Below are 26448 nucleotides of genomic sequence, written 5' to 3' on the forward strand. Positions count from 1 at the left end.
GGGTTGAAACCGGAGCACCCGGAGGAATCCCACGCAGACACTGGGAGAACGTGCAGACGTGACCCAAGCCTTTTAACCTGGGACCCTGGAGCTGTAAAGCATCTGTGCTAACCACTGTGCTACTGGGCCGCAAGGAAACATGTGGTCCATCTGAGGAGCAGGGACCCCTCCCCTTTTGAAATGACTCCAGATAGGACGATGTCCTCGATGTTTTTAGTGCTCACCTCCAGGCAGGGGACTCACGTCTATTGAAATCCCAAAAATCCACTTGAGGACGAAGACTTGGAATCAGAAATAGAGACGACAGACCCTCAGCCGGAGGTCAGCATCGAAGAGGAGCCCCCATCAGTGGCCCTTTGACCCTCTGCCAGGAAGCGAAGATCCCCTATCCACTTCATACTCCCCGATCTGGCTTCACTGGCGGTTGACCTGAGGCCGTGCGCCGAGAAGTGAAGGAAGCTTCATCTCCGTGAGGGTTGGGGAGGAGGAATATGTGGTAACCCTCAGGAGGACCACAGTGGGGCTCATAGAGTATGCAATCCCATGGCAGCGGGCGAAGGCCCATGCTGAAACTAGTTATTAAGGCCATTAAATGTTGCTCCCAGATCCGAACAGAGAGTTCCAATAGTCCCTGGCTGGAACATTTTTGTTTATGCTGTGACAGTGGCTTTATCTTTGAGTTAAAATAAACCTGTTTAGCTGCCTTCTTCGTGTCTTCTGGCTTCCTACATTTTAGAAAGAAAGTCTTCCCTTTTTTCCTGCCACTCTCCATTCCATTGGTTTAAAACCTATCTCAATTCCATGTTCCTCAGTTCTGATGAAATGTTACTGAAATGTGGGGCTGAATTTTACTTTCCTTTGCCAGTAGGTTTGAAGGTGGGGCCTCGTTAAATCTGGATAGTGGTCTGCTTGTCCACCTGCCTGCCCATGCCCCCAATGCAATTTTGTGAGTCACAGGTGTCGTGACGGGTCCTGCCAGTTTAGCATTTGGTGAGAGCTCCAAACACTGAAACCATATCTCATTCCAATGCTGCTCACTTCTGTTCCGAAGTACTGGAGAGCTGGAGCCTCTGAATGGGCCTTTCTATTCCTGACAGCCTCTTAAATGTCTGCAGGTCAGCTGATAACTTTCTTGGCAAATTCCTGTTCTCCACACCCTGCCCTGATTTCTTTAGCTGGGGGTGCAAGGAAACCTGTGCCTGCATAATTCAGCCCATTAACTCTTTCTCTGCACCGATGCTGCCTGACCTGCTGAGTATTGCCACCATTTTCCAGTTTAATTTCATTTTCCAGCATAACAGTATTTTGATTTTGTATTTAGCTGTATTTGCTTTTATTCAAGAGCAGCTGAAGGCTCAAACATTATTACTTAGGCTTGCTTGAAAATCATGCGAGGGCCTGCATTCATAAATGATGATTTTCTTGGCTAGTTTCAGTGTGTTTAAAAGCCTAATTGTACGGAAATGTTCGAGCAAAGTCGCAACGACAAGGGCTTCACAATTGTGATCTTGCGGATGAATTATATTGGTTTGTAACTTTGCAATTGTTTAAACAAAAAACTGACTTTTAAAAAAACTTAATTTTTTCAGAGTGAGTTGAATGTTCCATTCAAAGTAAAGGCTGGTCATATTGGTAAGTATTTTTTTCACTCTGTTTCACCAGGCTGCTGTAATTGCTCTTAAGGTTAGATTCAAACAAAGAAAAGTACAGCACAGGAACAGGCCCTTCGGCCCTCCCAAGTCTGCGCTGACTATGCTGCCCGCCTAAACTAAAATCTTCTCCACTTCCAGGGTCCGTTTTCCTCTATTCCCATCCTATTCACGTAATTGTCAAGACGCCCCTTAAAAAATCACTATCGTCAGATAAGGCATCTGAATTTTATTTGATATTTTGTTGAGTTCTTGTTAAATTACTTTTTTCCTTTAACTTGCTGACTTTTCTCTCCAAATCCCTTTCCTCCTTGAACTCTCTCTTTGAGATGGTCTTTACACTCATTCTCTGTTGGGGAACATCCTTAAAATGTTATACTAAATTGAAAGTACTCTGTGAATGCAAGCTGCTGTTCAAAGCTACTTTAATCAAATATTTGGCCACCTGTCCTTGTATTGTCTTTTGGTTTGATAATTTTTGTCTGATCATGCTCTTGTGAAACACCGTGGGATGTTTACTGCATTAAAAGTGTGAAGGATTTAAAGTGTGTAAGTGAAAATGAGGTGAAGTTCCTTTCCTTATGATAAACTTAATTGGAATGGTGCACTAGGCCCAGGATAGAGGTCAGAGTAAGAGCACGATGGAGAATTAAACTGAAAGGTGACTGGAAGTTTGGGACACATTTGCAGACTGAATGAAAATCTTTCGCAAAACTGTCACCTACCTGGAGGTTGACCACCCCACTGTAGAGGAGTGAATATAGTGAATAACAAATACAGTATGTTAAATTAAGAAGTACAACTAAATTGCTGTTTCACCTGGAACATTATGATGGCATGGGGCAGAGGTAAAATAAAATTAGGTGTTGCATCTCCCATACTTTAATGTAGATGTGCTGTGGGAAAGGAATGAGGTGGACCAGGGTGTCACAGAGGAATGGGGTGGACCAGGGTGTCACAGAGGAATGGGGTGGACCAGGGTGTCACAGAGGAATGAGGTGGACCAGGGTGCCACAGAGGAATGTTTCTTCAGGATGCAGGGTGAGGGAGGGTAGGATGAATGCATGGCAAAGAGCGAGATTGGATGAAGGACTGGGGCCAGAGGAGAGTGAAGGGGACAAAGAATCCAGAGGTGTTGTTACCCATGAGCTGCAATTCTTTACAAGAGAAAATACATTTTTTGGCTCAAGTGCTGGATGAGATGAAGGATGAAATTAAAGTGAACCAGGACAGCTTTGAGTTGGTGATGCTGAAAACAGATTTTGAGGGTGTGAATATGGCGTTATGTAGCATAGGGTGAGAATAGTAGTATGAACAGCAGTGAATATCGTGGGGATATTTAGAGTCGTGGGTGGATTTGAAACCTGGAGGCGAAATTTCAGTTGGATTTTATGTGGAGAAAATTTGGGACATTGACAGGTAAGTGGAATGGGTGAACATGTAGCAGATAGAATTTAATGAAAAGACAAGTGAAATAATGCAATCTGGGTCAGGTAATGGGAAAAAAGATAATCTAAAATGGGTGCAGAAACAAGGAAACCTCGGGTATGTGTGCACTTCGCATTGACGATCCATGGTGTAAAGCTGTCTTGAGTACACCCAACCAAGACCAAGGGAATGGAGTACCGGCAGGCAGGAAGGTGGTTTAAAGTGTGTCTTCTTCAATGCCAGGAGCATCCGGAATAAGGTGGGTGAACTTGCGGCATGGGTTGGTACCTGGGACTTCGATGTTGTGGCCATTTCGGAGACATGGATAGAGCAGGGACAGGAATGGATGTTGCAGGTGCCGGGGTTTAGATATTTCAGTAAGCTCAGCGAAGGTGGTAAAAGAGGGGGAGGGGTGGCATTGTTAGTCAAGGACAGTATTACGGTGGCAGAAAGGACGTTTGATGAGGACTCGTCGATTGAGGTAGTATGGGCTGAGGTTAGAAACGGGAAAGGAGAAATCACCCTGTTAGGGGTTTTCTATAGGCCTCCGAAAAGTTCCAGAGATGTAGACGAAAGGATTGCAAAGATGATTCTGGATAGGAGCGAAAGCAACAGGGTAGTTGTTATGGGGGACTTTAACTTTCCAAATATTGACTGGAAACGCTATAGTTCGAGTACTTTAGATGGGTCCGTTTTTGTCCAATGTGTGCAGGAGGGTTTCCTGACACAGTATGTAGATAGGCCAATGAGAGGCGAGGCCGTATTGGATTTGGTACTGGGTAATGAACCAGGACAGGTGTTAGATTTGGGGGTAGGTGAGCACTTTGGTGATAGTGACCACAATTCGGTTACGTTTACTTTAGTGATGGAAAGGGATAGGTATATACCGCAGGGCAAGAGTTATATCTGGGGGAAAGGCAATTATGATGCGATGAGGCAAGACTTAGGATGCATCAGATGGAGAGGAAAACTGCAGGGGATGGGCACAATGGGAATGTGGAGCTTGTTCAAGGAACAGCTACTGCGTGTGTTGATAAGTATGTACCTGTCAGGCAGGGAGGGTCAAGCAAGGGAACCATGGTTTACTGAGGCAGTCGAAACATTTATCAAGAGGAAGAAGGAGGCTTATGTAAAGATGAGACATGAAGGTTCAGTAAGGGTGCTCGAGAGTTACAAGTTAGCTAGGAAGGACCTAAAGAGAGAGCTAAGCAGAGCCAGGAGAGGACATGAGAAGTCTTCGGCAGGTAGGATCAAGGATAACCCTCAAGCTTTCTATAGATATGTCAGGAATAAAAGAATGGCTAGGGTAAGAGTAGGGCCAGTCAAGGACAGTAGTGGGAAGTTGTGCTTGGAGTCCGAGGAGATAGGAGAGCTGCTAAATGAATATTTTTCGTCAGTATTCACACAGGAAAAAGACAATGTTGTCGAGGAGAATACTGAGATTCAGGCTACTAGACTAGAAGGGCTTGAGGTTCATAAGGAGGAGGTGTTAACAATTCTGGGAAGGGTGAAAATAGATAAGTCCCCTGGGCCGGATGGGATTTATCCTAGGATTCTCTGGGAAGCAAGGGAGGAGATTGCTGAGCCTTTGACTTTGATCTTTAAGTCATCTTTGTCAACAGGAATAGTGCCAGAAGTTTGGAAGATAGCAAATGTTGTCCCCTTGTTCAAGAAGGGGAGTAGAGACAACCCCGGTAACTATAGACCAGTGAGCCTTACTACTGTTGTGGGCAAAATCTTGGAAAGGTTTATAAGAGATAGGGTGTATAATCATCTGGAAAGGAATAATTTGATTAGACATAGTCAACACGGTTTCGTGAAGGGTAGGTCGTGCCTCACAAACCTTATTGAGTTCTTTGAGAAGGTGACCAAACGGGTGGATGAGGGTAAAGCAGTTGATGTGGTGTATATGGATTTCAGTAAAGCGTTTGATAAGGTTCCCCACGGTAGGCTACTGCAGAAAATACGGAAGCATGGGATTCAAGGAGATTTAGCAGTTTGGATCAGAAATTGGCTAGCTGGAAGAAGACAAAGGGTGGTGGTTGATGGGAAGTGTTCAGACTGGAGTCCAGTTACTAGTGGTGTACCACAAGGGTCTGTTTTGGGGCCATGCTGTTTGTCATTTTTATAAATGACCTGGAGGAGGGTGTAGAAGGATGGGTGAGTAAATTTGCAGATGACACTAAAGTCGGTGGAGTTGTGGACAGTGCGGAAGGATGTTACAAGTTACAGAGGGACATAGATAAGCTGCAGTGCTGGGCTGAGAGGTGGCAAATGGAGTTTAATGCAGAAAAGTGTGAGGTGATTCATTTTGGAAGGAATAACAGGAAGACAGAGTACTGGGCTAATGGTAAGATTCTTGGCAGTGTAGATGAGCAGAGAGATCTCGGTGTCCATGTACATAGATCCCTGAAAGTTGCCACTCAGGTTGAGAGGGTTGTTAAGAAGGCGTATGGTGTGTTAGCTTTTATTGGTAGAGGGATTGAGTTTCGGAGCCATGAGGTCATGTTGCAGCTGTACAAAACTCTGGTGCGGCCGCATTTGGAGTATTGCGTGCAATTCTGGTCGCCGCATTATAGGAAGGATGTGGAAGCATTGGAAAGGGTGCAGAGGAGATTTACCAGAATGTTGCCTGGTATGGAGGGAAGATCTTATGAGGAAAGGCTGAGGGACTTGAGGCTGTTTTCGTTAGAGAGAAGAAGGTTAAGAGGTGACTTAATTGAGGCATACAAGATGATCAGAGGATTGGATAGGGTGGACAGTGAGAGCCTTTTTCCTCGGATGGTGATGTCTAGCACGAGGGGACATAGCTTTAAATTGAGGGGTGATAGATATAAGACAGATGTCAGAGGTAGGTTCTTTACTCAGAGTAGTAAGGGTGTGGAATGCCCTGCCTGCAACAGTAGTGGACTCGCCAACACTAAGGATATTCAAATGGTCCTTGGATAGACATATGGACGCGAAGGGAATAGTGTAGATGGGCTTTAGACTGGTTTCACAGGTCGGCGCAACATTAAGGGCCGAAGGGCCTGTACTGCGCTGTAATGTTCTATGTTCTATACCTGCTCCCCATTCCTCTCCCCATCATAATAATAATAACAATCGCTTATGTCACAAGTAGGCTTCAATGAAGTTACTGTGAAAAGCCCCTAGTTGCCGGATTCCGGCGCCTGTTCGGGGAGGCCTCCCAACAATACCATACCCAAATAAACAATTAAACAACCAAAAGGCTGAACAAAATCACCTAGCCCCTACCTCAACTATCCCCCCCCCCCCCCAAAACAAAACAAAAACCCTAAGCTCATTATCTAAAACTACAGGCTATCGTTAGCTAACTCTTCAGCTACCAGGGTGGCCTCTGATGGAGTAAAGACAAAGAACAAAATCACCTAGCACCTACCTCAACTACCCCACCCCCAAACAAAACACAAATCCTAAAATCATTATCTAAAACTACACATTCCCGTTAGCTAACTCTTCAGCTACTCTGCTGGAGTGGAGACAAATAAATAGCCAAAACAACCAGCCCCCTGCTCACGTCCAACTTTAATATTCAAAGAAATAACATCCATCCCACACAAGAACAAGAAAATATAAACTAGTACAAGAAACCCCAACAAATTCCCATAACCACATGCCCCCCGCGCCCCCAATAATATAAAGACGTTGTGTAAATTGAAATTAACTCTTCCCCCAGCCCATGCTTCTGAACAAAAGCATCTGCTCCCTTTGGTGCATCAAAATAATAACCCTTCATCTCATAAGTCACTCTGAGGCGTGCAGTGTGTACAATCCCAAACCGAACTCCACTCTTGTACGATGCGGCCTTGGCCTTGTTAAATGCCGCCCACCTTTTAGCCAGTTCTGCACCCACATCTTGATAGAGCCTGATGGCGTGACCGTCCTATTTGTAGTCTCGATGATCCTTCGCCCACCTCAAGACTTATTCCTTCTCCTGAAAACTATGGAACCTCACGATGATTGCCCGTGGCAGCTCGCTGGAGCAGGGCGTCTGCCTGAGTGACCGGTGGGCTCAATTCAGCTCGGGAGGAGACGTCAATCCACCCTCCCCATCATCTTCCAAACATCTTTGATATGGAGTCTGTCGGATTTGAGCACTCCATTCCCTCCGGCAACCCCAAGATTCTCTCCATTGGAGCTATTCTCTACTTCATCCACCTTGGCTCGCAGTGCTTTATTATCACCATCCAACAGTGCCATTTCAGCTTCCAAGGAGACAATCTGGTCGCTCTGCTTCAAGAGAGCCGCCTCCACACCCTGTAATGCCACGCCATGCGCCTTTACCATTTCATCAGTCTTCGCAATAGAATGGGAGCTAGGGCCTCTTCTATTGACTTTTGGAGGTCCTTGGCGTCAGCCCACTGCTATTTCTGAAATTCCGCTCCCAAGGTGGAGTTGACAGAATCGCAGTAGTGGCCTCCACCATTTTCTCAGCAGAAAAGCGTCACAAAGCTTTCAGATCCATCACCAAACCTTTGTTTGTGGATTCTCTTGTGTGGGAACCATATCCCATCGAACTAATGAAGTTTTACCCTAACACTCCCAAAAACTGCATGGAAAGGGCTAAAAAATAAAGTACCTGTGGCGATATGCCTGCAGATAATATTACATCTACTCAGCAGTGTGACCTCCCACCAGCAGGTGGCGTACGACATCAGTCAGATGACATCCAGCCAGCAGGAGAAGGTTGTAAGGGGTACACAAGGACAGTCACACATAAGGGTCGTCTAAAGAGAGAGTCTAAAGAAACTCTGTAATAAATTGGTCTGTGTAAGATTCGTATTGCACCTAACCACGTGTACATTAATAAAACATTGTTCTGGCTAAATCACCAGCAGTCCTGTAGAATCGTTGCTGGACAACCGAACACAATAGTACCCTGGAGGGAGCCACCTCATGTGCGATCACTTTCTCCATGTCGCCACTGGAAGTCCGGCAAGTGATTTTATGGTTATGATTAGGTAGTATAAAAATGGAACTAGGTGAGAGCAGTCCAACCAGCTACATGACCATGGAGAGGTGTTGGAGGAGGAATGATGTGGTTAACGGTGTCAAAGACTGTAGGCAGAACAAGAAAGACCAGGAGGAAAGCTTCATCTTTGTCGTACCACGTTAGATGTCATTTGTGACTCAAAGCTGTTTTGGTGCTATAGTTGGGGGGAAAGTTCTAGGAAATTTGAGAACAAATTTAGTAGTCGATAACACAATTGGGAGAGGAAAGGAACGAGGTTGGAGATGGGATGGTAGCTTGCAAGGATGATGGGGTTAATGGTTGTTAGTTTTGTGGAAAGGGTTGATGACAACAAAATTAAAATTACACACCGATTCTGCCAGTTTCTGCTCATTCTGTTAAGTTGTCTATGTCTGCTGGTGTCTTTACATTCTTTTGCTGGGTTTTTCAAACTCTGTAATTTTGTGTTATCAGCAAATTTCAACATTGTGCTCGCAACGCCCGAGTCCAAATCTCCACTGAGAACAAAAGTAGACTAACACTCATCCCTACCGCAAAGTGTTTATAACTCTCCTGTCCAATCCTGTTCTGCTGTTTCCTGTCCTATAACTAAATTTGTACTCCTGCTAGATTTTTCTACCATACACCTGAATTTTTAAAACAATTCTACTGTGAGCCATCTTGTCAAACATCCTCTTAAAAACCTACATGCAACATGTCTGCATTTCATTCATTTGCCAAATTGTCCAGTTAAAATGAAGAACTCTGCTAAACTATCATATTTGTCTGAATCTCAGTCTTTAGACTGAACTTACATTAGTCTATGGGCTCAGTTCTTAACAAATCATCTGGGACATGTGAGGAAAAGTGTCTCGATCAGTCGGTATTGTTCTGTTCTGACATACCTTTTAGATTTTAGGCTGCCTATTTTAATTTATATTTAACAAAAATTATTATTTTCTTAGCTAAACTTGAACTGAAGATACCATGGAACAATCTTTATGGTCAAGCCGTGGAAGCCACAGTGGATGGAATCTATTTGCTCATTGTACCATGTGCCAGTAAGTAAAATTCATCTTTTAGTAGTTTGGTTGTTTGTACTAGGTGGAGTACCAACCTGCGCTTGCAAGACTCAAAGCAAAATGCCAATTGTTAGATGTTAAGGCCGCACAGTGGCACAGAAGTTAGCACTGCTGCATCAGGGCGCCAGGGACCTGGGTTCAATTCCAAACTTGGGTGATGTCGAGTTTGCACATTTTACCTGTGTCTGTGTGGGTTTCCTCCCACAGTCCAAAGATGTGCAGGTTAGGTGGATTGGTCATTCTAAATTGTCCCTTAGAGCCCAAAGGTTAGATGGGGTTCTGGGTTACAGGGATAGGGTGAGGGAGTGGACCTAGGTAAGGTGCTCTTTCAGCGGGTCAATGTAGACTTAGTGGGCCAAATGGCCTCCTCCTGCACTGTATGGATTCTGTGATTCGTGTTTTGACAACACTTGCTGAATAATCCTGAGACTGCTAATAACTACACGAACAACCAATATAAGATAATCAAGTCTCATTCCTAATGTGACTCATTCACGCTTGCTAGAAGTGACATGCATTCATACACAGGGACCTGTTCTCTGCAAGCAAAAGGAATATATTAAAGCCTTGTGCCTTTTTTTAATTGCCCAGGAGCATGGACAACCTATATTTCCTTGTTGGTTACCACAGAGAAAACAATCAGTTGACTTGTCAACCACTGAGCACCATTTTCTCCTGAAGTATAAAGTGTTGTGATTGTTTGAAATTTGGCATTCTTGCATTTGTCCTGATGGATGCAAGATGAAAAGCTTCAGCAGTATGTCTTTCTTTTAATAGCAATATTCAAGTTTGTAGTTGTCCTTCAGTCAAGTCTATAACTGGTGTCACAGAATTCCAAAAGAGAAACATTTTATTCAGAGTTATGTTTGCCTGTATAATCTATTTTAAAGTGTGAACAGGTAGATTAAATTTATGCATTGCTTACCTTTTTTCAGATTAATTGAAATTTAAAAGATGAGGTTTCAAATAATTCGTGAAAAAATTTGGTACTTGCAAATTATTCTGTGTAGTATTGTTGAGCATCAAAACATCAATGCATCCTGTGTGGTCATCTTTAACTTTCTGCATGTGGTTATACTTTGTGCAACTTGCCAGAGTGTTAGGTTGTTGAAGATGTTCATGAAGATTTTTTTAAAATTATCATTAAGGGCTACAAAGGCAATGGATCAGTAAAACAACTTCTGGATTTTTGCATTTGGTTTTTCCCACTGATTTTCAGAGTTTGTTTAAGCATTTAAATGATGTTGAGTTAAGGCAAGGTGCTCTCCTTTTGCTAAGGAGTCTCCTGACTCACCACCTGTTGTGTGGGCAGCACCATTTCTTTTCCATTGTTCATTTGAAATCTTCAAGTTCCATGATTCCTCCTGGATTCCTGAAAATGTACGTATAGGGAATTTGATTATGTATGTATGTATGGAGACTTGGACGATAACGTCTTTCAAGCATTGTTTAGCAGTCCTTGCTTAGAACTTAATCCAGTACACCCAGGGACTGTTGTGTAATCTGTAGCCATGTTCTAGGAATGAGTTTTTCCACAAGACTTATTGAAATAGCCTTGAACAATGTTTTTCCCCTTACACCTATCTGGGATACCGAGTCGACAGAAAGGGGCTTCACCCGGTCGGTGGAAGACCAGATGCGGGCCATCCGTCAGGCTCGAATCCCTAAAGATCTAACCGAACTTCGCTCCTTTTTGGGACTCATAAACTATTATAGAAAATTCAGTCCCAACTTGGCCAGGCTGCTTAGTCCGCACTGCAATCTTTTTAAAAAAAAAAGGACACCAGTGGCAATGGAACCCTCAGCACCAGAAGGCATTCCAAGAGATAAAGAGGCAGTTGTCCTCGAGAAACTATTGATGCACTTCGACCTGGCAAAGCCACTTCTCCTGACGCTTTCCCCGAGGTATAGGTGCCATTTTCGCATATCGGATGCCTGATGGCTCAGAGCAACCGATAGCTTTCGCGTCGTGCATACTGGCCGACGCAGAGTGGAATTATGCTCAAATTGAGAGTGCAGTGCCCGACGGTTCCACCAGTATGTCTACGGCCATGCATTTACGGTCTATACAGATCACAAACCATTACTTGGACTATTCAAGGAGGATCAAGTGATTTCCTGCCATCGCATCTGCCAGGGTCCAGCGATGGGCATTGTTCCTGGCTGCATACGAATACACGCAGGAACACCGTACAAGCATGCGGATCCCACACGCAGATGCATTGTGCTGCCTGCCCCTCTCCACAAGACCGCAGGTCCCGGCCTCTGCCATGAAAGTAGTAGCTATGGATTTCTTGCCGGTCACAGCGGCTCGTAGAAAAGAACTGACCCAGACGGACCCGTAGCTAACAAGGGTCTGACACATGGTCCAATTTGGGGGCCAGCACAGAGCTTTGCCCGATGATCTGCGGGCCTATACGTCAAAGCTCCTGGAGCTGAGTGTGGAGGACGGCATCCTATTTTGGGGGACACAGGTGGTCATCCTGGAACATGGTCAGGGGCTTTTGTTGCAAAACTTCCACAATGGTCACCCGGGGATGTCCAAGATGCAGATGTTCGCCTGCAGCTATGTCTGGTGGCCCGGGATCGACATGGACATCGAGAAGGTGGTCTAGCGCTGCAGACCATGCCAGGTGAACCAAAAGACCCTGTCGACTGCACCAATACACCCTTGGGAATCGCCAGGAAAGCCATGGGCCCGCATTCACGTCGCCTTCGGCCCATTTCAGGGAGCGACATTCCTCATGATGGTGGACACCCACTCGAAGTGGCTCGAGGTTCACAAGGTACAGACCGTGACCTCGTGAGCAACAGTAGACTGGCTGCGACACACCTTCAGCACCCATAGCATACCCGAAGTGCAGGTTCGGATAACGGCGCTGCATTCACCCGCAATGAGTTTGAAGCGTTTATGGCCACAAACAGGATTCGTCATATATGGACCGCCCCTTATTACCTAGGATCGAACGGTTTGGCCGAGCGGGCAGTCTAAACTTTCAAGAGGGCAATGAAAAAGCTGACCACTGGGTCTTGGGAGATGCAACTGGGCTGGTTTCTGTTCGGCTACTGGAAGACCCCCATGCCACCATGGGTGTGGCATCAGCAGAGATAATGATGGGTCGTCTGCTCCGGACCCACCTCAGCCTAGTCATCCCGGACATCTGTGCTCAGGTCCGCTAGCAGCAGGACCTCTCCGTCTACTTTCGCAGCAACGCAAATTCAACCCGGGGGATGCAGTATATGTGCATGATTTTGGGTCCGGGTCTGGTCCACCAGGACTGGTCCAGTTTTGTACTCTGTCCGGGCACAGGGACATGAAGCAAGCCGCTACCTGTACCGCATCCACCGGCGTACGCGTGAGCTCCCAGAACAGATTCCGGATGTGCCAGTCCAGATACGCCCGCGGTCGTCATCACCTCCGCTTGTAGGACACCGAGATGCGGAGATGCCTGACGTCTCATCGGAAGACTCCGACTCAGACATGGACATCGGCCTGCCCCCATGGTCGTCCAGCCGCCTGTAGTACTGACCCCATCACTGGCCACGCCACCTCAATGATCCACTCACAAATGGGATCACTGGTGCTTACACACCTCTGGACCCGCCCCAGAAACACTGAACCGACATTCACTCCCAAAACAAAAAAAAGAACCTCAAACCGAGGACATGGACATTTCTCCGGACTTAGGGGGCGGAGGGGAGGGAGAGAGGGGTGTGGGGAGAGGGAGAGAGGTGTTTTTATAAAATATATTTTTATTCTCCTCCCTTTTCGCATTTTCATCAAATTTACACCCTCCAACAAATAATCAACAGTAACAAATACAATGGCAATCCGCTGGCCAACAATCCCTTCATCTCACCCACTCCCAAACAACCCTCAACATTTTAAATACAAACAGCAAAGAAAAAGAATCAGGAATCCACCATCACTCCATACATAATCCCATACATAATCACCAATAACTTATACACTCCACCGCCCCCCCCAACCCCACAATGTTCAATGTCGTCCAATTCTTGAAAATGTATAATAAACAAAGCCCATGAGTTGTAGAACCCTTCCATCCTTCCCCTCAACTTGAACTTCACTTTCTCGTGTGTTTAAAAACTCCAGCAGGTACCCCGCCACGCCAGGGCACAGGGCGGAGAAACTGACCTCCGCTCCAACAGCACCCTCCTTCGGGCGATCAACGCGGCGAAGGATAAGACATCTGTCTCCGCAGCCTCTTCCAACCCTGGCCGATCCGACACCCCGAATATGGCTTCAAGGGGAACTGGTTCGAATCTCGCAAGCACCACCTTTGAGATTACTCTGAAGACCTCCCTCCAATACTGCTCCAGTTATGGACAGGACCAAAACATATGAACATGATTTGCAGGGCTCCCCCCATAGTGTTCACAAACATCCTCCACTCCCTCAAAGAGTTGGCTCATCCTCGTTTTTGTGAGATGCGCCCTACACACCACCTTCAGCTGTATCAGCCCCAACCTCGCTTATGAAGTTGAAGCATTCACCCTCCGGAGCACCTCCTACCACAACCCCTCCTCCATGCCCTCCCCCAACTCTTCCTCCCACTTTGTCTTAATCCACTCCAGCGATACCTTATCTTCTCCCAGAATCACCCCGCAAATCACCGACACCAGCCCCTTCTCCATTCTACCTGCCGTCAGTACTTCTTCCAATGGTGTGTGGGCTGGCACCACCGAAAAGCTCTCTACCTCCTTCCTAGCAAAATCCCTGACCTGCATATATCTAAACATCTCCTTCTGCCCCAACTCATATTTCTTCCCCAGCTTAGAGAGTTGGGAGAGGGAGGTGTTATAACCCACTTGGGGGGGGCAAAGACTGTGCTCAATTGGTTTTCCCCCTTGCACAGCTGAGTATGAACTACCCCGGTAATTGGGGTGGGGTTTCCCTTTGACAAGGGCAATCCACACAGTATTAAAACCTCTGACCTGGGAGCAGGTCAGGGAGGGTGGCCCTTCGGGGCGAGTAGTTGAAGTCTTTCGTAGTTTTGTGTACCGTAATAATCCTGTCGTTAATTCCTACTCTACCGTGTCTTCCTGTTGTTTCTCCCGTTCAGGTTCTACAGTTATGACAGCTAATACTTGCATTTGTAAATTGGATTTTTAATTTGTTTTAGGTATCGAGTACAATGCAGAAAAAGAGGAATTGCAGCTTCAAGAAATAAAGCAGAAAGAATTGCAAAGAATTGAAGAAGCTAAGCAAAAAGTTGCTGACAAAGGTACAGTGAACTGATATTTATGTTCCTATCAGCAAATGTCAATCATAGAATTTACAGTGCAGAAGGAGGCCATTTGGCCCATCGAGTCTGCACTGGTCCTTCGAAAGAGCACCCTACCCAAGCCCACACCTCCACCCTATCCCCATAAACCAGTTACCCCACTTAACTTTTTTGGATACTAAGGGCAATTTAGCACGGCCAATCCACCTAACCCGCACATCTTTGGACTGTGGGAGGAAACTGGAGCACCCGGAGAAAACCCACGTCGACATGGGGAGAACATGCAGACTCCGCACAGTGACCTAAGCTGGGAATCGAACCTGGAACTCTGGAGCTGTGAAGCAGTTGTGCTAACCACTGTGCTACCGTGCTGCCGCTATGTTGTACAACAAAAGATCAGAGATAAGTTGTCCAGTTAGTAAACATACCAGTGTAAACCTCATATATGCCTTCACTTGTATAATTCTTGATCACATTCAACTCCATAGTAGTTTGTAGGTGAAGGTAATGGAGGAAAAGACAAACATTTGAGGTATCATACGTGAAATAATTAGGTTTGAACAAGTGTTTGAATTTAAAAAGTCTACTCTTTGTTCACTCCATGGATTTGTTTATCCAGCTGAGTATTTTATGTATTTCTGTCTTTTGTTTCAGATTCCTGCATTCGTGTTTTCTTGTTTTATTATTAGTAAATTGGCTGTTTTTCTCTATTGGGTACTTTGAATAGTGTGCCACTTTTGGGTTGCAGATTCATTTTTTTTTTTCGGTTGAATAAAATGACTTAAAATATTGGATAAAATTTAATGGAGGTAGCGAGGATCGCCTGAGCTGGGGCGACACTTGAGTTGCTTCCTTTGGGAAGGTCTGCTGAATTGCAAACCAACTAAGCAATTAACAGGGCATAAGCTAGCTTTCCACTGGGGGTGGGAGGTGCCGCCCACCAAGAGCTACTGACCGTCCGAGGCTGGCAGGCTTTTTGCTAAGCAGCGCCACCAAGAAAATGGTGGTTGTTACAGGAAATGCACTCACTGGAGTCCAAGTATCCCCATGCCACCCAGGTCAGCAATAAATTGTAGAATCATACAAACCCTACAGTGCAGAAGGAGGCATTCGACCCATCGAGTCTGCATCAAACCTTGGAAAGAGCACCCCCACCCTATCCCATTAACACCGCCTAACCTTGTGGATACCAAGGGGAAATTTAGCATGACCAATCCACCTAACCTGGACTGTGGGAGGAAACCGGAGCACCCGAAGGAAACTCACACAGTCACGGGGAGAAAGTGCAAGCTCCACAACACCCAAGGCTGGAATTGAACTGGGCCCCTGGCGCTGTGAGGCGGTAGTGCTAACCACTATGCTTCCCATAAGTGTGGGGGTCACAGGTGTAGGGGATCCACAGCAAGGGAAGCAGGGTGGCTCAGGGTCCCACAATCAGGCACTTTGTGCGTTTGAACGAGGAAACTCACGGAAACGACAAGCACCTCGCACAGGCTTGCTTGTCGTGCTCTCTTAAGTCGCATCAGGCCCTTTTGCCAGCGGTGGTAGGGTGAGGCCATTATTTGCCCACTTAAGGGTCTCAGTTGGTGACAGGCATCCCCACCGTCTATCATCCTACCCGATTAAATGCCCTATCCAATTTCAAACTTGTCATGGAGAGATCATTGAATACTGCTCACCCTCTCTTAACAAATGTATTTCTTAATCATTGGTTGCTATTTCCCAACCATTGTTAGAAAATTCATATCCAATCGCTGCCTCCAGCATCTCATTTTGGTATGTTCATAATTTATTTTCTGCCTTTAATTTATTTATTGATCTGACCTGGAGAACAGTAGTTAACATACCAGGGATTTAACCTGCAACTTTTCTGCTTTTTGTAGATCAGTACAACATCACATCAGTACCATTTACTCATGGGATTTTAAATATGATTTTAAAATGATATGCTTCTCTGATGCTGCATTGACAGTTTCTGAACTAAATCTCATGGAAATAGCCTTTGTGTGAGAATATAACGTACTATCTAGTTCTGTAACATAAACCATCTGAGGAAAAGACCAGACTCTTGTTTAGAGAAAAAAAGTGCAGAGCATATTGAAATGCTATAGTAACATCTTTTTCAGTTGTGTTTAAACTGTTATAGTGTATTTTAACAAATTTACATATCTTTTCAGGTATTTTAGTTGCAAACTGGCCGAAACATTGAGTGAAGCTCTATTAACTTTTTTGAATTCATTTTCTTAAAATATGGGTGGGTACTTTTCTCAGTACGCACTTGTGACATGTAAATTGTGGCATGTAAACTTTCCTGCCACATTTTGGAAACCAATGGATGTTTTCACAATTTTCTGTTCGTGATTGAAGAAGTCCCTTCCTGCCAGAACATTGCAGAAAATGCATACGTAATGAAATACAGTACTGTGATTACTACTGCTTTTCAATTTGAATTTCATTTTTACAGAAAATCCAAAAGCAGAACAGCAAGACTCTTTCATTGAAAAATTAATTGCTCAGGTTATTAAGAATTTGCAGGTCAAAATTACCAACATCCATATCCGTTATGAAGATGATGTGAGTATTTGGATTATTTTTATGTGCTAAATGTGAGATTTGTTTTCAGTTGTGCGTTTAAAAACATGTACATTTTTTCCTGCGACATTTAGTTACAGAAAATAAATATTATTAGTGTTACAATTGCAAAGTCTTTTCAGTGATTTGTGATACGGTACAAATATTGTAATCTAATTAAATTACAATAGTGAACAATAATGAGGGTCCTCCAATTTGCCTGCTCTCCTTCTCACTCTAAAAGACAGTGGGTGGGATTCTCTGACCTCCCGCCCTGACCCAAGCTGCCCTATTCTCCAGCGACGTTTTTCGGGCGGGGGCGGGATTCCCTCCACGCCGGTCGGGGGCTATTGGCAGCGACCCCCGGCGATTCTCCGGGCCCTGATGGGCCGAGCGGCCGTACATTTTTGGCCAGTCCCATTGGCGTTAAGTTCTCAACTCGCGCACCGGCGGGACCTGGCAGGCGAGTATGCGTGGGTAGTCCTCGGGGGCCGGGGGGGGGGGGGGGGGAGGAGGTGGGGGGTGCTGGGGGATCCATCCCCAGGGGGGGCCCCAGGTGGCTTGGCCTGCAATTGGGACCCACCGATCTGCGGGCGGGCTTGTTCTGTGGGGGGCACTTCTTTCTTTCATGCCGGCCCCTGTAGGGCTCTGCCATGGCCGGCACTGAGAAGAGAACCCCCAGCGCATGCGCCAAAACTTTTGGGGGCTGTTGGCACCGGTTCTCCCGCTGGCGCGGGGACTTAGTCCCCAGAAGGGAGAATCCTGGCCAGTATGCTTTACTTGGATCAGGGCTACTGGGGCAGGACTTAAACCTGCATCTGCTGGCTCTTCAGGGAACTGACCTGTGCAGCTGATTTTATAGTTGGTAAAACATTTTGATGACTGGACACTCAGTTCTGAGCCTGAGATGTGTTTTTTTTAGGGCACATTCTCCTTCATTGCACTCCATTTACACCATGCTGCTGCGGTTGGGGGTGGGGGTGCTGTTCCTGAATGAGCTTGCACCGCCAGCATGATGCCGTGGGACCCACCTCCAGGATTTTGTTTTTCCAGAGTTTTTAAAATTCAGTGGGGAAAAGCTATCAACGCAGCCAGTGGGCTACACACTGCTTTTCCCACCTGAGTTGCCATTCTGGCAAAAGAAATCAGAATTCCACCCTAAATTCCTCGCCCTTGACTGCAAGTTCACAAAGGTTTTCTGGCAACATGATCTAAAGAATTGCTGTATTAGTAAGTTTTTGCATGATTACTTGTTATTGAGTATACATAGGGCTCTGCATCAATTCACATGGAGCTCTGCATCAATTCTCAATTAGGGCAAGTTATCTGAGCGCATCTTTTATTTGGATGAGACTAATAACATAAAAATTCAGCAAGATGAAAACAAATTATCAGCTTAATTTATTGGACTGTGTAAAGGAAGTTGAATTTTATACATGGAATGATATTGGACCAGATTTTGTGATCAGCGAACATCAATAACATTTCCTTATGCAACTTAATGTCAGCTGCCCACACCTCTGTTTTGATCGCAGACTTACTCTGATATAGGACGGCACCTTGTAAAATGTACCTGTTGTCTCTGTGAGCAAGGCAGGAAACGGTGAGGCTATTCAAACAATTAGATTGTACTTCCGGTGGCCACCATGGAGTGAGAGGTCACTTATTTGGTAGCTCCCGTTCGTGGTGGACCTTTGAGACCTTTTCCCCCAACTCATGGGGGATTTGATTGGTAAAATTGGAGACTGGTGAGATAGAGGAGAGGAATCCCCCACCAGTTTATGGAGTTGTGGACCAGAATTGGTCTGCAAACGAGAGATTGTTGGGCAAAGAAGGGAGTGGAGTCTGCAGCACAGGAAAACATGCCGGAGGCTCGGACTAGGATTGCTGGCCCAGTGGTCAACGGAGCAGCTGGTGGAATTCCTTCAGGAGAGCTTTGCCAAGCACAGACTAGAGTACCTGGACCCGATTAAGATGGGGATTGACCAGATGGAGCAAAGATTGGAAGCCCAGGGACAGGCAATCCAGAGGTGGAAGAGGCGGTGGCTGAGCACTTAGCAGGATTTTGGTGCGGAACTGGCCAAAAGAAGGACAAGCTTCAACAAAATTAAATCGGCCCTCTTCAAGAAGGGGGTGAAGTTCGGCATGTTGTACCCAGCTCATTTGTGGGTCACTTACAAGGGTCAAGAACTTTATTTTGGATCGCCAGATGAGGCGATGAACTTAAGGACAGGGGACTGGCAGGTGATGGAGGACATTGAACTTGGGGGCGATAAATCTGTACCTGTGTTGCTAAATTTCTTTCTTTTTGGGCTGTTTATGTAGTGTTTTTGTACCAATCTTTGGGCCGTTGTGCAGTTTTGTATGCGGGTTAACTTTGTTCTTATTGGGGGATGATGGGTGGAATTTTCTTCTTTGTGTTTGCTGGGGATTGTTACGTCTGGCGTATGTATGTTCGAGCGGGCGAGGGGAGAGAGATCAGTGGGGGGTAGAATGCTTCGCGCCATGGGCGGGGGCTGGGCAAGCTAGCTCACGGAAGCGCAGTGGGGGGCGAGCAGGTGTTCAGTTTGTTATGTAGGGTTGGGATTGTTATTTTGTTAGTTGACCTGCATTGCGCAGGTCAAGGAGACACAGCCTGAGTGAGAGAGATACAGACCGAGTGAGAATTTGGTAATTTGGTGCAGACCGAGTGAGAATTTGGTAATTTGGTGCAGTGAGGTAATTCGGTGAAGAGTGGGAGAAGGTGCTTTTTCCCTACTGTTGTGTTCTCTCTCTTTCTTCGGGCCTAATTTCGGGAGCCGTTCGGAGGAGGAGGAGCAGTCTCTGTGAGTATAAAAACCTAACGGAAACTTCCTGATTTCCAGTTTTTTTTCCAAAAGTGACGTCCGAGGGAAGCTGTGATCTGAGTGGTTGATAGCAAATCTGCCCCAAATTTTAAAAAAAACACAGCTAAACTCATAAACTTAAATTCAACTAATTAATTAATTACTGATGGCTGGTCAGGTGATGTGCTTGAGCTGCTTGATGTGGGAGCTGGCAGATCCCATTGCGAGCTGCAGCGACCACATCTGCAGTAAGTGTTGGCTGCTCGAAGAGCTCCAGCTCAGAGTTGATGAGCTGGAGTCTGAGCTTCAAACACTGAGGCACATCCGGGAGGGGGAGACTTACCTGGACACTGTGTTTCAGGAGGCAGTCATACCTGTCAGAGTAAGTAGTTTAAATCCTGCTAGTGGCCAGGGACAGCAGGGTGTGACTGCAAGTCAGGCAGGTAAAGGGAACCAGCAGTCAGGAACTCAGGAGCCTCAGCCCTTGACTCTGTCCAACAGGTATGAGGCACTTGCTCCCTGTGTGGATGGCGAACAGGGCTGCAGGAAGGATGAGTCAGCTGACCAAGGCACCATGGTTCAGCAGGCCATTCAAGGGGAGGGAGTAAATAGGCAAGTTGTAGTTGTACGGGATTCTATTATCAGGGGGATAGATAGTATCCTTTGTGAGCAGGATAAAGAGTCCCGCATGGTATGTTGCCTGCCCGGTGCTAGGGTGCGGGACATCTCTGACCGGCTTGAAAGGATACTGGAGAGGGAGGGGGAGGATCCAGTTGTTGTGGTCCATGTCGGTACCAACAACATAGGCAAGTCTAGGAAAGTGGACCTGTTTAGAGATTATAAAGAGCTAGGATTCAAATTAAAAAACAGGTCCTCAAGGGTCATAATCTCCGGATTACTGCCCGAGCCACATGCAAATTGGCATAGGGAGGCAAGAATAAGGGAAGTTAACACGTGGCTGAAAGAGTGGTGTGGGAAAGAGGGGTTCCTTTTCATGGGACACTGGCATCAGTTTTGGGACAGGGGGGGATCTATACCGTTGGGATGGTCTCCACCTGAACCGAGCTGGGACCAGTGTTCTGGCGAAAAGAATAAATAGGGTGGTCACTAGGATTTTAAACTAAAGATTGGGGGGGGAAGGGAAAGTCAGGGAACCAAGAGGTGAAGTAATCAGTGGGAAGCGTAGCTGCTTAGGAATACAAAAAAGCACGAAAAGACAAAACTCAGGAGAGGTTACGATAGTCCCCATCCCACAAAATATGACACAGTGTATGGAAAGGCTCAGTAAACCAAGGTCCACCACACTAAGAAAACAAAAAGGGCCGGTCAATAGAGAATTAAAGGTGCTATATTTAAATGCGCGCAGTGTACGGAACAAGGTAGATGAGCTTGTGGCCCAGATTGTGACTGGCAAGTATGATGTGGTAGGCATCACAGAGACATGGTTGCAGGGGGTTCAGGACTGGCATTTAAACATCCAGGGATTCACAACCTATCGAAAAGACAGGGAGGTGGGCAGAGCGGGCATGGTTGCCTTGTTATTCGGAATGAAATTAAATCAATAGCACTAAATGACATAGGGTCAGATGATGTGGAGTCTGTGTGGGTAGAGTTGAGGAACCACAAAGGCAAAAAAACCATAATGGGAGTTATGTACAGGCCTCCTAACAGTGGTCAGGACCGGGGGCACAAAATGCACCACGAAATAGAAAGTGCATGTCAGAAAGGCAAGGTCACAGTGATCATGGGGGACTTCAATATGCAGGTGGACTGGGTAAATAATGCTGCCAGTGGACCCAAGGAAAGGGAATTCATTGAATGTTTACATGAGGGCTTTTTGGAACAGCTTGTGATGGAGCCCACGAGGGAACAGGCCATTCTGGACTTAGGAATGAGCCAGGCTTAATTAAAGATCTTAAAGTAAGGGAGCACTTAGGAGGCAGTGATCATAATATGGTAGAATTCAATCTCCAATTTGAAAGAAAGAAGGTAGAATCAAATGTAACGGTGTTACAGTTAAATAAAGGTAACTACAGGGGCATGAGGGAGGAACTGACGAAAATCGACTGGGAGCAGAGCCTAGTGGGAAAGACAGTAGAACAGCAATGGCAGGAGTTTCTGGGAGTAATTGAGGACACAGTGCAGAGGTTCATCCCAAAGAAAAGAAATGTTCAGAGGGGGGATTAGGCAGCCATGGCTGACAAAGGAAGTTAGGGAATGCATCAAAGCAAAAGAGAAAGCCTATAATGTGGCAAAGAGTAGTGGGAAGTCAGAAGATTGGGAAGGCTACAAAAATAAACAGAGGATAACAAAGAGAGAAATAAGGAAAGAGAGGATCAAATATGAAGGTAGGCTAGCCAGTAACATTAGGAATGATAGGAAAAGTTTCTTTAAATACATTAAAAACAAACGGGAGGCAAAAGTTGACATTGGGCCGCTCCAAAATGACGCTGGTAATTTTGTGATGGGAGACAAGGAAATAGCTGAGGAACTAAATAAGTACTTTGCGTCAGTCTTCACAGTAGAAGACCTGAGTAATATCCCAACAATTCCGGAGAGTCAGGGGGCAGAGTTGAATATGGTAGCCATCACAAAGGAGAAAGTGCTAGAGAAACTAAGAGGTCTAAAAATTGATAAATCTCCGGGCCCAGATGGGCTACATCCTAGAGTTCTAAAGAAGATAGCTGAAGAAATAGTGGAGACGTTAGTTATTATCTTTCAAAAGTCAATGGAGTCCGGGAAAGTCTCAGAGGATTGGAAAATCGCTGTTGTAACCCCCTTGTTCAAGAAGGGAACAAGGAAAAAGATGGAAAATTATAGGCCAATTAGCCTAACCTCGGTTGTTGGCAAGATTCTAGAATCTATCGTTAAGGATGAGATTTCTAAATTCTTGGAAGTGCAGGGTCAGATTAGGACAAGTCAGCATGGATTTAGTAAGGGGAGGTCGTGCCTGACAAACCTGTTAGAGTTCTTTGAAGAGATAACAAATAGGTTAGACCAAGGAGAGCCAATGGATGTTATCTATCTTGACTTCCAAAAGGCCTTTGATAAGGTGCCTCACGGGAGACTGCTGAGTAAAATAAGGGCCCATGGTATTCGAGGCAAGGTACTAACATGGATTGACGATTGGCTGTCAGGCAGAAGGCAGAGTGTTGGGAAAAAAGGTTATTTTTCGGAATGGCAACCGGTGACGAGTGGTGTCCCGCAGGGTTCAGTGTTGGGGCCACAGCTGTTCTCTTTATATATTAACGATCTAGATGACGGGACTGGGGGCATTCTGGCTAAGTTTGCCGATGATACAAAGATAGGTGGAGGGGCAGGTAGTATGGAGGAGGTGGGGAGGCTGCAGAAAGATTTCGACAGTTTAGGAGAGTGTTCCAAGAAATGGCTGATGAAATTCAACATGGGCAAGTGCGAGGTCTTACACTTTGGAAAAAAGAATAGAGGCATGGACTATTTTCTAAACGGTGACAAAATTCATAATGCTGAAGTGCAAAGGGACTTGGGAGTCCTAGTCCAGGATTCTCTAAAGGTAAACTTGCAGGTTGAGTCCGTAATTAAGAAAGCAAATGCAATGTTGTCATTCATCTCAAGAGGCTTGGAATATAAAAGCAGGGATGTACTTCTGAAGCTTTATAAAGCATTAGTTAGGCCCCATTTAGAATACTGTGAGCAATTTTGGGCCCCACACCTCAGGAAGGACATACTGGCACTGGAGTGGGTCCAGCGGAGATTCACACGGATGATCCCAGGAATGGTAGGCCTAACATACGATGAACGTCTGAGGATCCTGGGATTATATTTATTGGAGTTTAGGAGGTTGAGGGGAGATCTATAGAAACTTACAAGATAATGAATGGCTTAGATAGGGTGGATGTAGGGAAGTTGTTTCCATTAGCAGGGGAGACTAGGACCCGGGGGCACAGCCTTAGAATAAAAGGGAGTCACTTTAGAACAGAGGTGAGGAGAAATTCCTCTGTGCTGGTTCTGTCTTCAGCCGTTGGAGGGTTCTCCCCTTTCCTGCCTCCAATTTCCGTTAACATCATATTTGCTCCTTGATGCCACACTCATGCTGTTTTGCTGTCAAGAACAGTCGGTCTCGCCTCACCTGAAATTTAGCTCTTTTGTCCACATTCGGAGATAAGCTCTATTGAGGCCTGGAGCCAAGTGATTCTGATGGAACCAAAACTGTCCATTTGTGGACAAATGCCACTTGATAGCACGGTCAGTGAAACCTTCCGTTACTTCAATTGAATGTTGGCTCATGGACCAGTAATCACTGGATTGCAATTGTCTGCTTTTCATTCAGCAAGTCTTGCTCCATTTCAAGTGGAATGCATGTTGTATTCATGTCTGTTAGAAAATGTTTTTTGCAGAAGGCATGAAGTTAGAACCTGCCACTCCTTGTAGTGCTGCAAGCTGAAGTAACTATAGAAAACGCTAAACACTTGTAGAATTGCAGCAATAGTCAGAACAAAGTAATAGCAGTTAATCTGTAGGTAGCCCATGATCCCTTTAAAACAGCATTGATGGGGGCTGTCATGTGACAGTACCTTTAAGAAATGGGTGTTTATAAATGGGTGTGTATATAAATATCTGTAGTGAGAGTACATTTAAGAAATGGGTGTTTACTACTGCAGTGATGTCAGAGAGTGGGTGGAGCTGGGCTGTCTGTCATCTTTTTACTTTCGTTTTAGGCTGTTTGCTGCAGGGTGTGTTTTAGTTTCCTTTTCAGTGTTGTAGCTGAAGCCAGACAGAGCAAGTGTACTGTTGATCTCTCTGCCATGAAAAGACTATCTCTTGATCATTTGGTGAATTCAGAACTATAAATGTTTTCAGTAGTGAATGTAAACCTGATGTGCTTCTGTTAAAAGGTGTTTCTTCTGTCTTCTGGATATTGTTTGGGAAGTTATTAAGGATTACTTAGTGTTGTATTCTTTGGGGTTGTCTTTGAATTGATGGTTGCTAAGATGTTCACTATGTTTCAAAAAGGTTAACTTGAGTTCATAGAATAAACAGTGTTTTGCTTTAAAAATTACTTTTCCATTTCTGCTGTACCAGACCTGTAGTGTGGGCGGTGTGCTCCATATACCACAATCTATTAAACGTTGTGGGTCAGGTGAACTCCATGATACACTTTGGGGTTCTCTGAACCCTGGCCCATAACAAATTGGAGGCTCGAGGGTGATAAAAGTCTATCTATTGGATTGGCTTTGTGAACTTAAAGGCAGCGAGGTGTGAGCATATTGCGATTGCTCACCAGGTGTGGTATTCTAGTTTAAGTGAGGAGTGTGTTGTGGGCAATGGCTCTTTCTGAGGCTCAGAAGTTTTTGGGGGTGGAGACGGTTACACGCAGTACCTTACGGACAGAGACTAAAAGCAGGCTGTTAGATTTGGCAAAAACATTGCAGTCAACATGACCTGACAAAATGCGAAAAGATGAGGTCATTATGGCGGTGGCTAAGCATTTAAAGTTGCCTGAGATACAGTTTGACTCATTGGAAATGGCAAAAATTCAGTTACAAATTAAACAAATTGAACATGAGAAAGAATTAAAGCAGCTTGAATATGAAAAAGAGAGATGGAAAAGAAAGAGAGAGAGAGAGGAAAAAGAGAGAGAAAAAAGGAAAACAGAAAGAATAGCCCCAGCAGAACTAAAAGAAAGAGAAAAGGGAGATACAGATCAGGGAAAAAGACAAAGAAAGAGAGTTTGAACTTAATGGCCATGAAACATGACAGTCAGTTAAAATTGGCAGGCGTAAAGGGAAACGTACAGTTGGATGATAGTGATGAGGATAGTGAGAAAGAGCCTCATAGTTGAAGTCTTGGTGGGGATCTATTTAAATATGTCCAAGCATTGCCAAGGTTTAACAAGAGGGAGGTAGAAGCCTTTTTCATTTCATTTGCGAAGGTGGCTAAACAAATGAAATGGCCACAGGACATGTGGGTATTACTGATTCAAACAAAGCTGGTAGGTAGGGCTAGTGAAGTGTTTGCATCACTACCGGAGGAGGTATCTGGGACGTATGAGGAGGTAAAAAAATCCATCTTGGGTGCATATGAACTAGTGCCTGAAGCCTACAGACAAAGGTTTAGAAATTTAAGGAAAGAATTTGGTCAAACATACATGGAGTTTGAAAGGATCAAACAGAGTAATTTTGATAGGTGGATAAGGGCTTTGAAAATAGACCAAACGTATGAAGCTCTCAGAGAAATTATACTTTTGGCGGAGTTTAAAAATTCAATTCCTGATGTAGTGAGAACTCATGTGGGAGAGCAGAGGGTTAAAACTGTGAGATTAACAGCAAAAATGGCAGATGATTATGAATTAGTTCATAAATCAAAGTTTGGTTTCCGACATCAGTTTCAGCCTGTGAGGGATGGAAACTGGGGACATGTGAAATACTCAAAGTGGTAAAGGTGATCTGATGGGAGATAATAAGGAGAGTGTACCTCAGATTAAAAAAGAAATCCAGGAGGGTGGAAGAGACATGAAAAGTTTCAAATGTTTTCACTGTAATAAACTAGGCCATGTAAAGTCATAGTGTTGGTGGTTGAAGAAAAGCACTGGGAAGGCTGATGTGGTAAAACAGGATAAGACGGTGGGGTTTGTTAAATTGGTAAAGGAAAGCCCAAGTGAAGCGACGGAGGCGCAAAAGATTGTACAGCTTGATC

At 45.2% G+C, this 26448-nt stretch overlaps 1 protein-coding gene across 5 annotated transcripts in view; it reads left to right on the forward strand.

Moving 5' to 3' along the window:
* Window positions 1-26448, forward strand: part of vps13a (vacuolar protein sorting 13 homolog A) — a 753359-nt gene that overhangs the window by 50148 nt on the left and 676763 nt on the right. For all 5 annotated transcript variants that reach the window (XM_072516625.1, XM_072516626.1, XM_072516627.1 and 2 more), the window contains exons 3-6: window positions 1590-1632; window positions 9015-9110; window positions 14276-14377; window positions 16842-16951. In XM_072516625.1, the coding sequence (XP_072372726.1) occupies window positions 1590-1632; window positions 9015-9110; window positions 14276-14377; window positions 16842-16951 (351 nt within the window). The remainder of the gene's footprint in view (window positions 1-1589; window positions 1633-9014; window positions 9111-14275; window positions 14378-16841; window positions 16952-26448) is intronic.

The sequence above is a fragment of the Scyliorhinus torazame genome, chromosome 9 (assembly GCF_047496885.1).
Source record: "Scyliorhinus torazame isolate Kashiwa2021f chromosome 9, sScyTor2.1, whole genome shotgun sequence".
Lineage (NCBI taxonomy): Eukaryota > Metazoa > Chordata > Chondrichthyes > Carcharhiniformes > Scyliorhinidae > Scyliorhinus > Scyliorhinus torazame.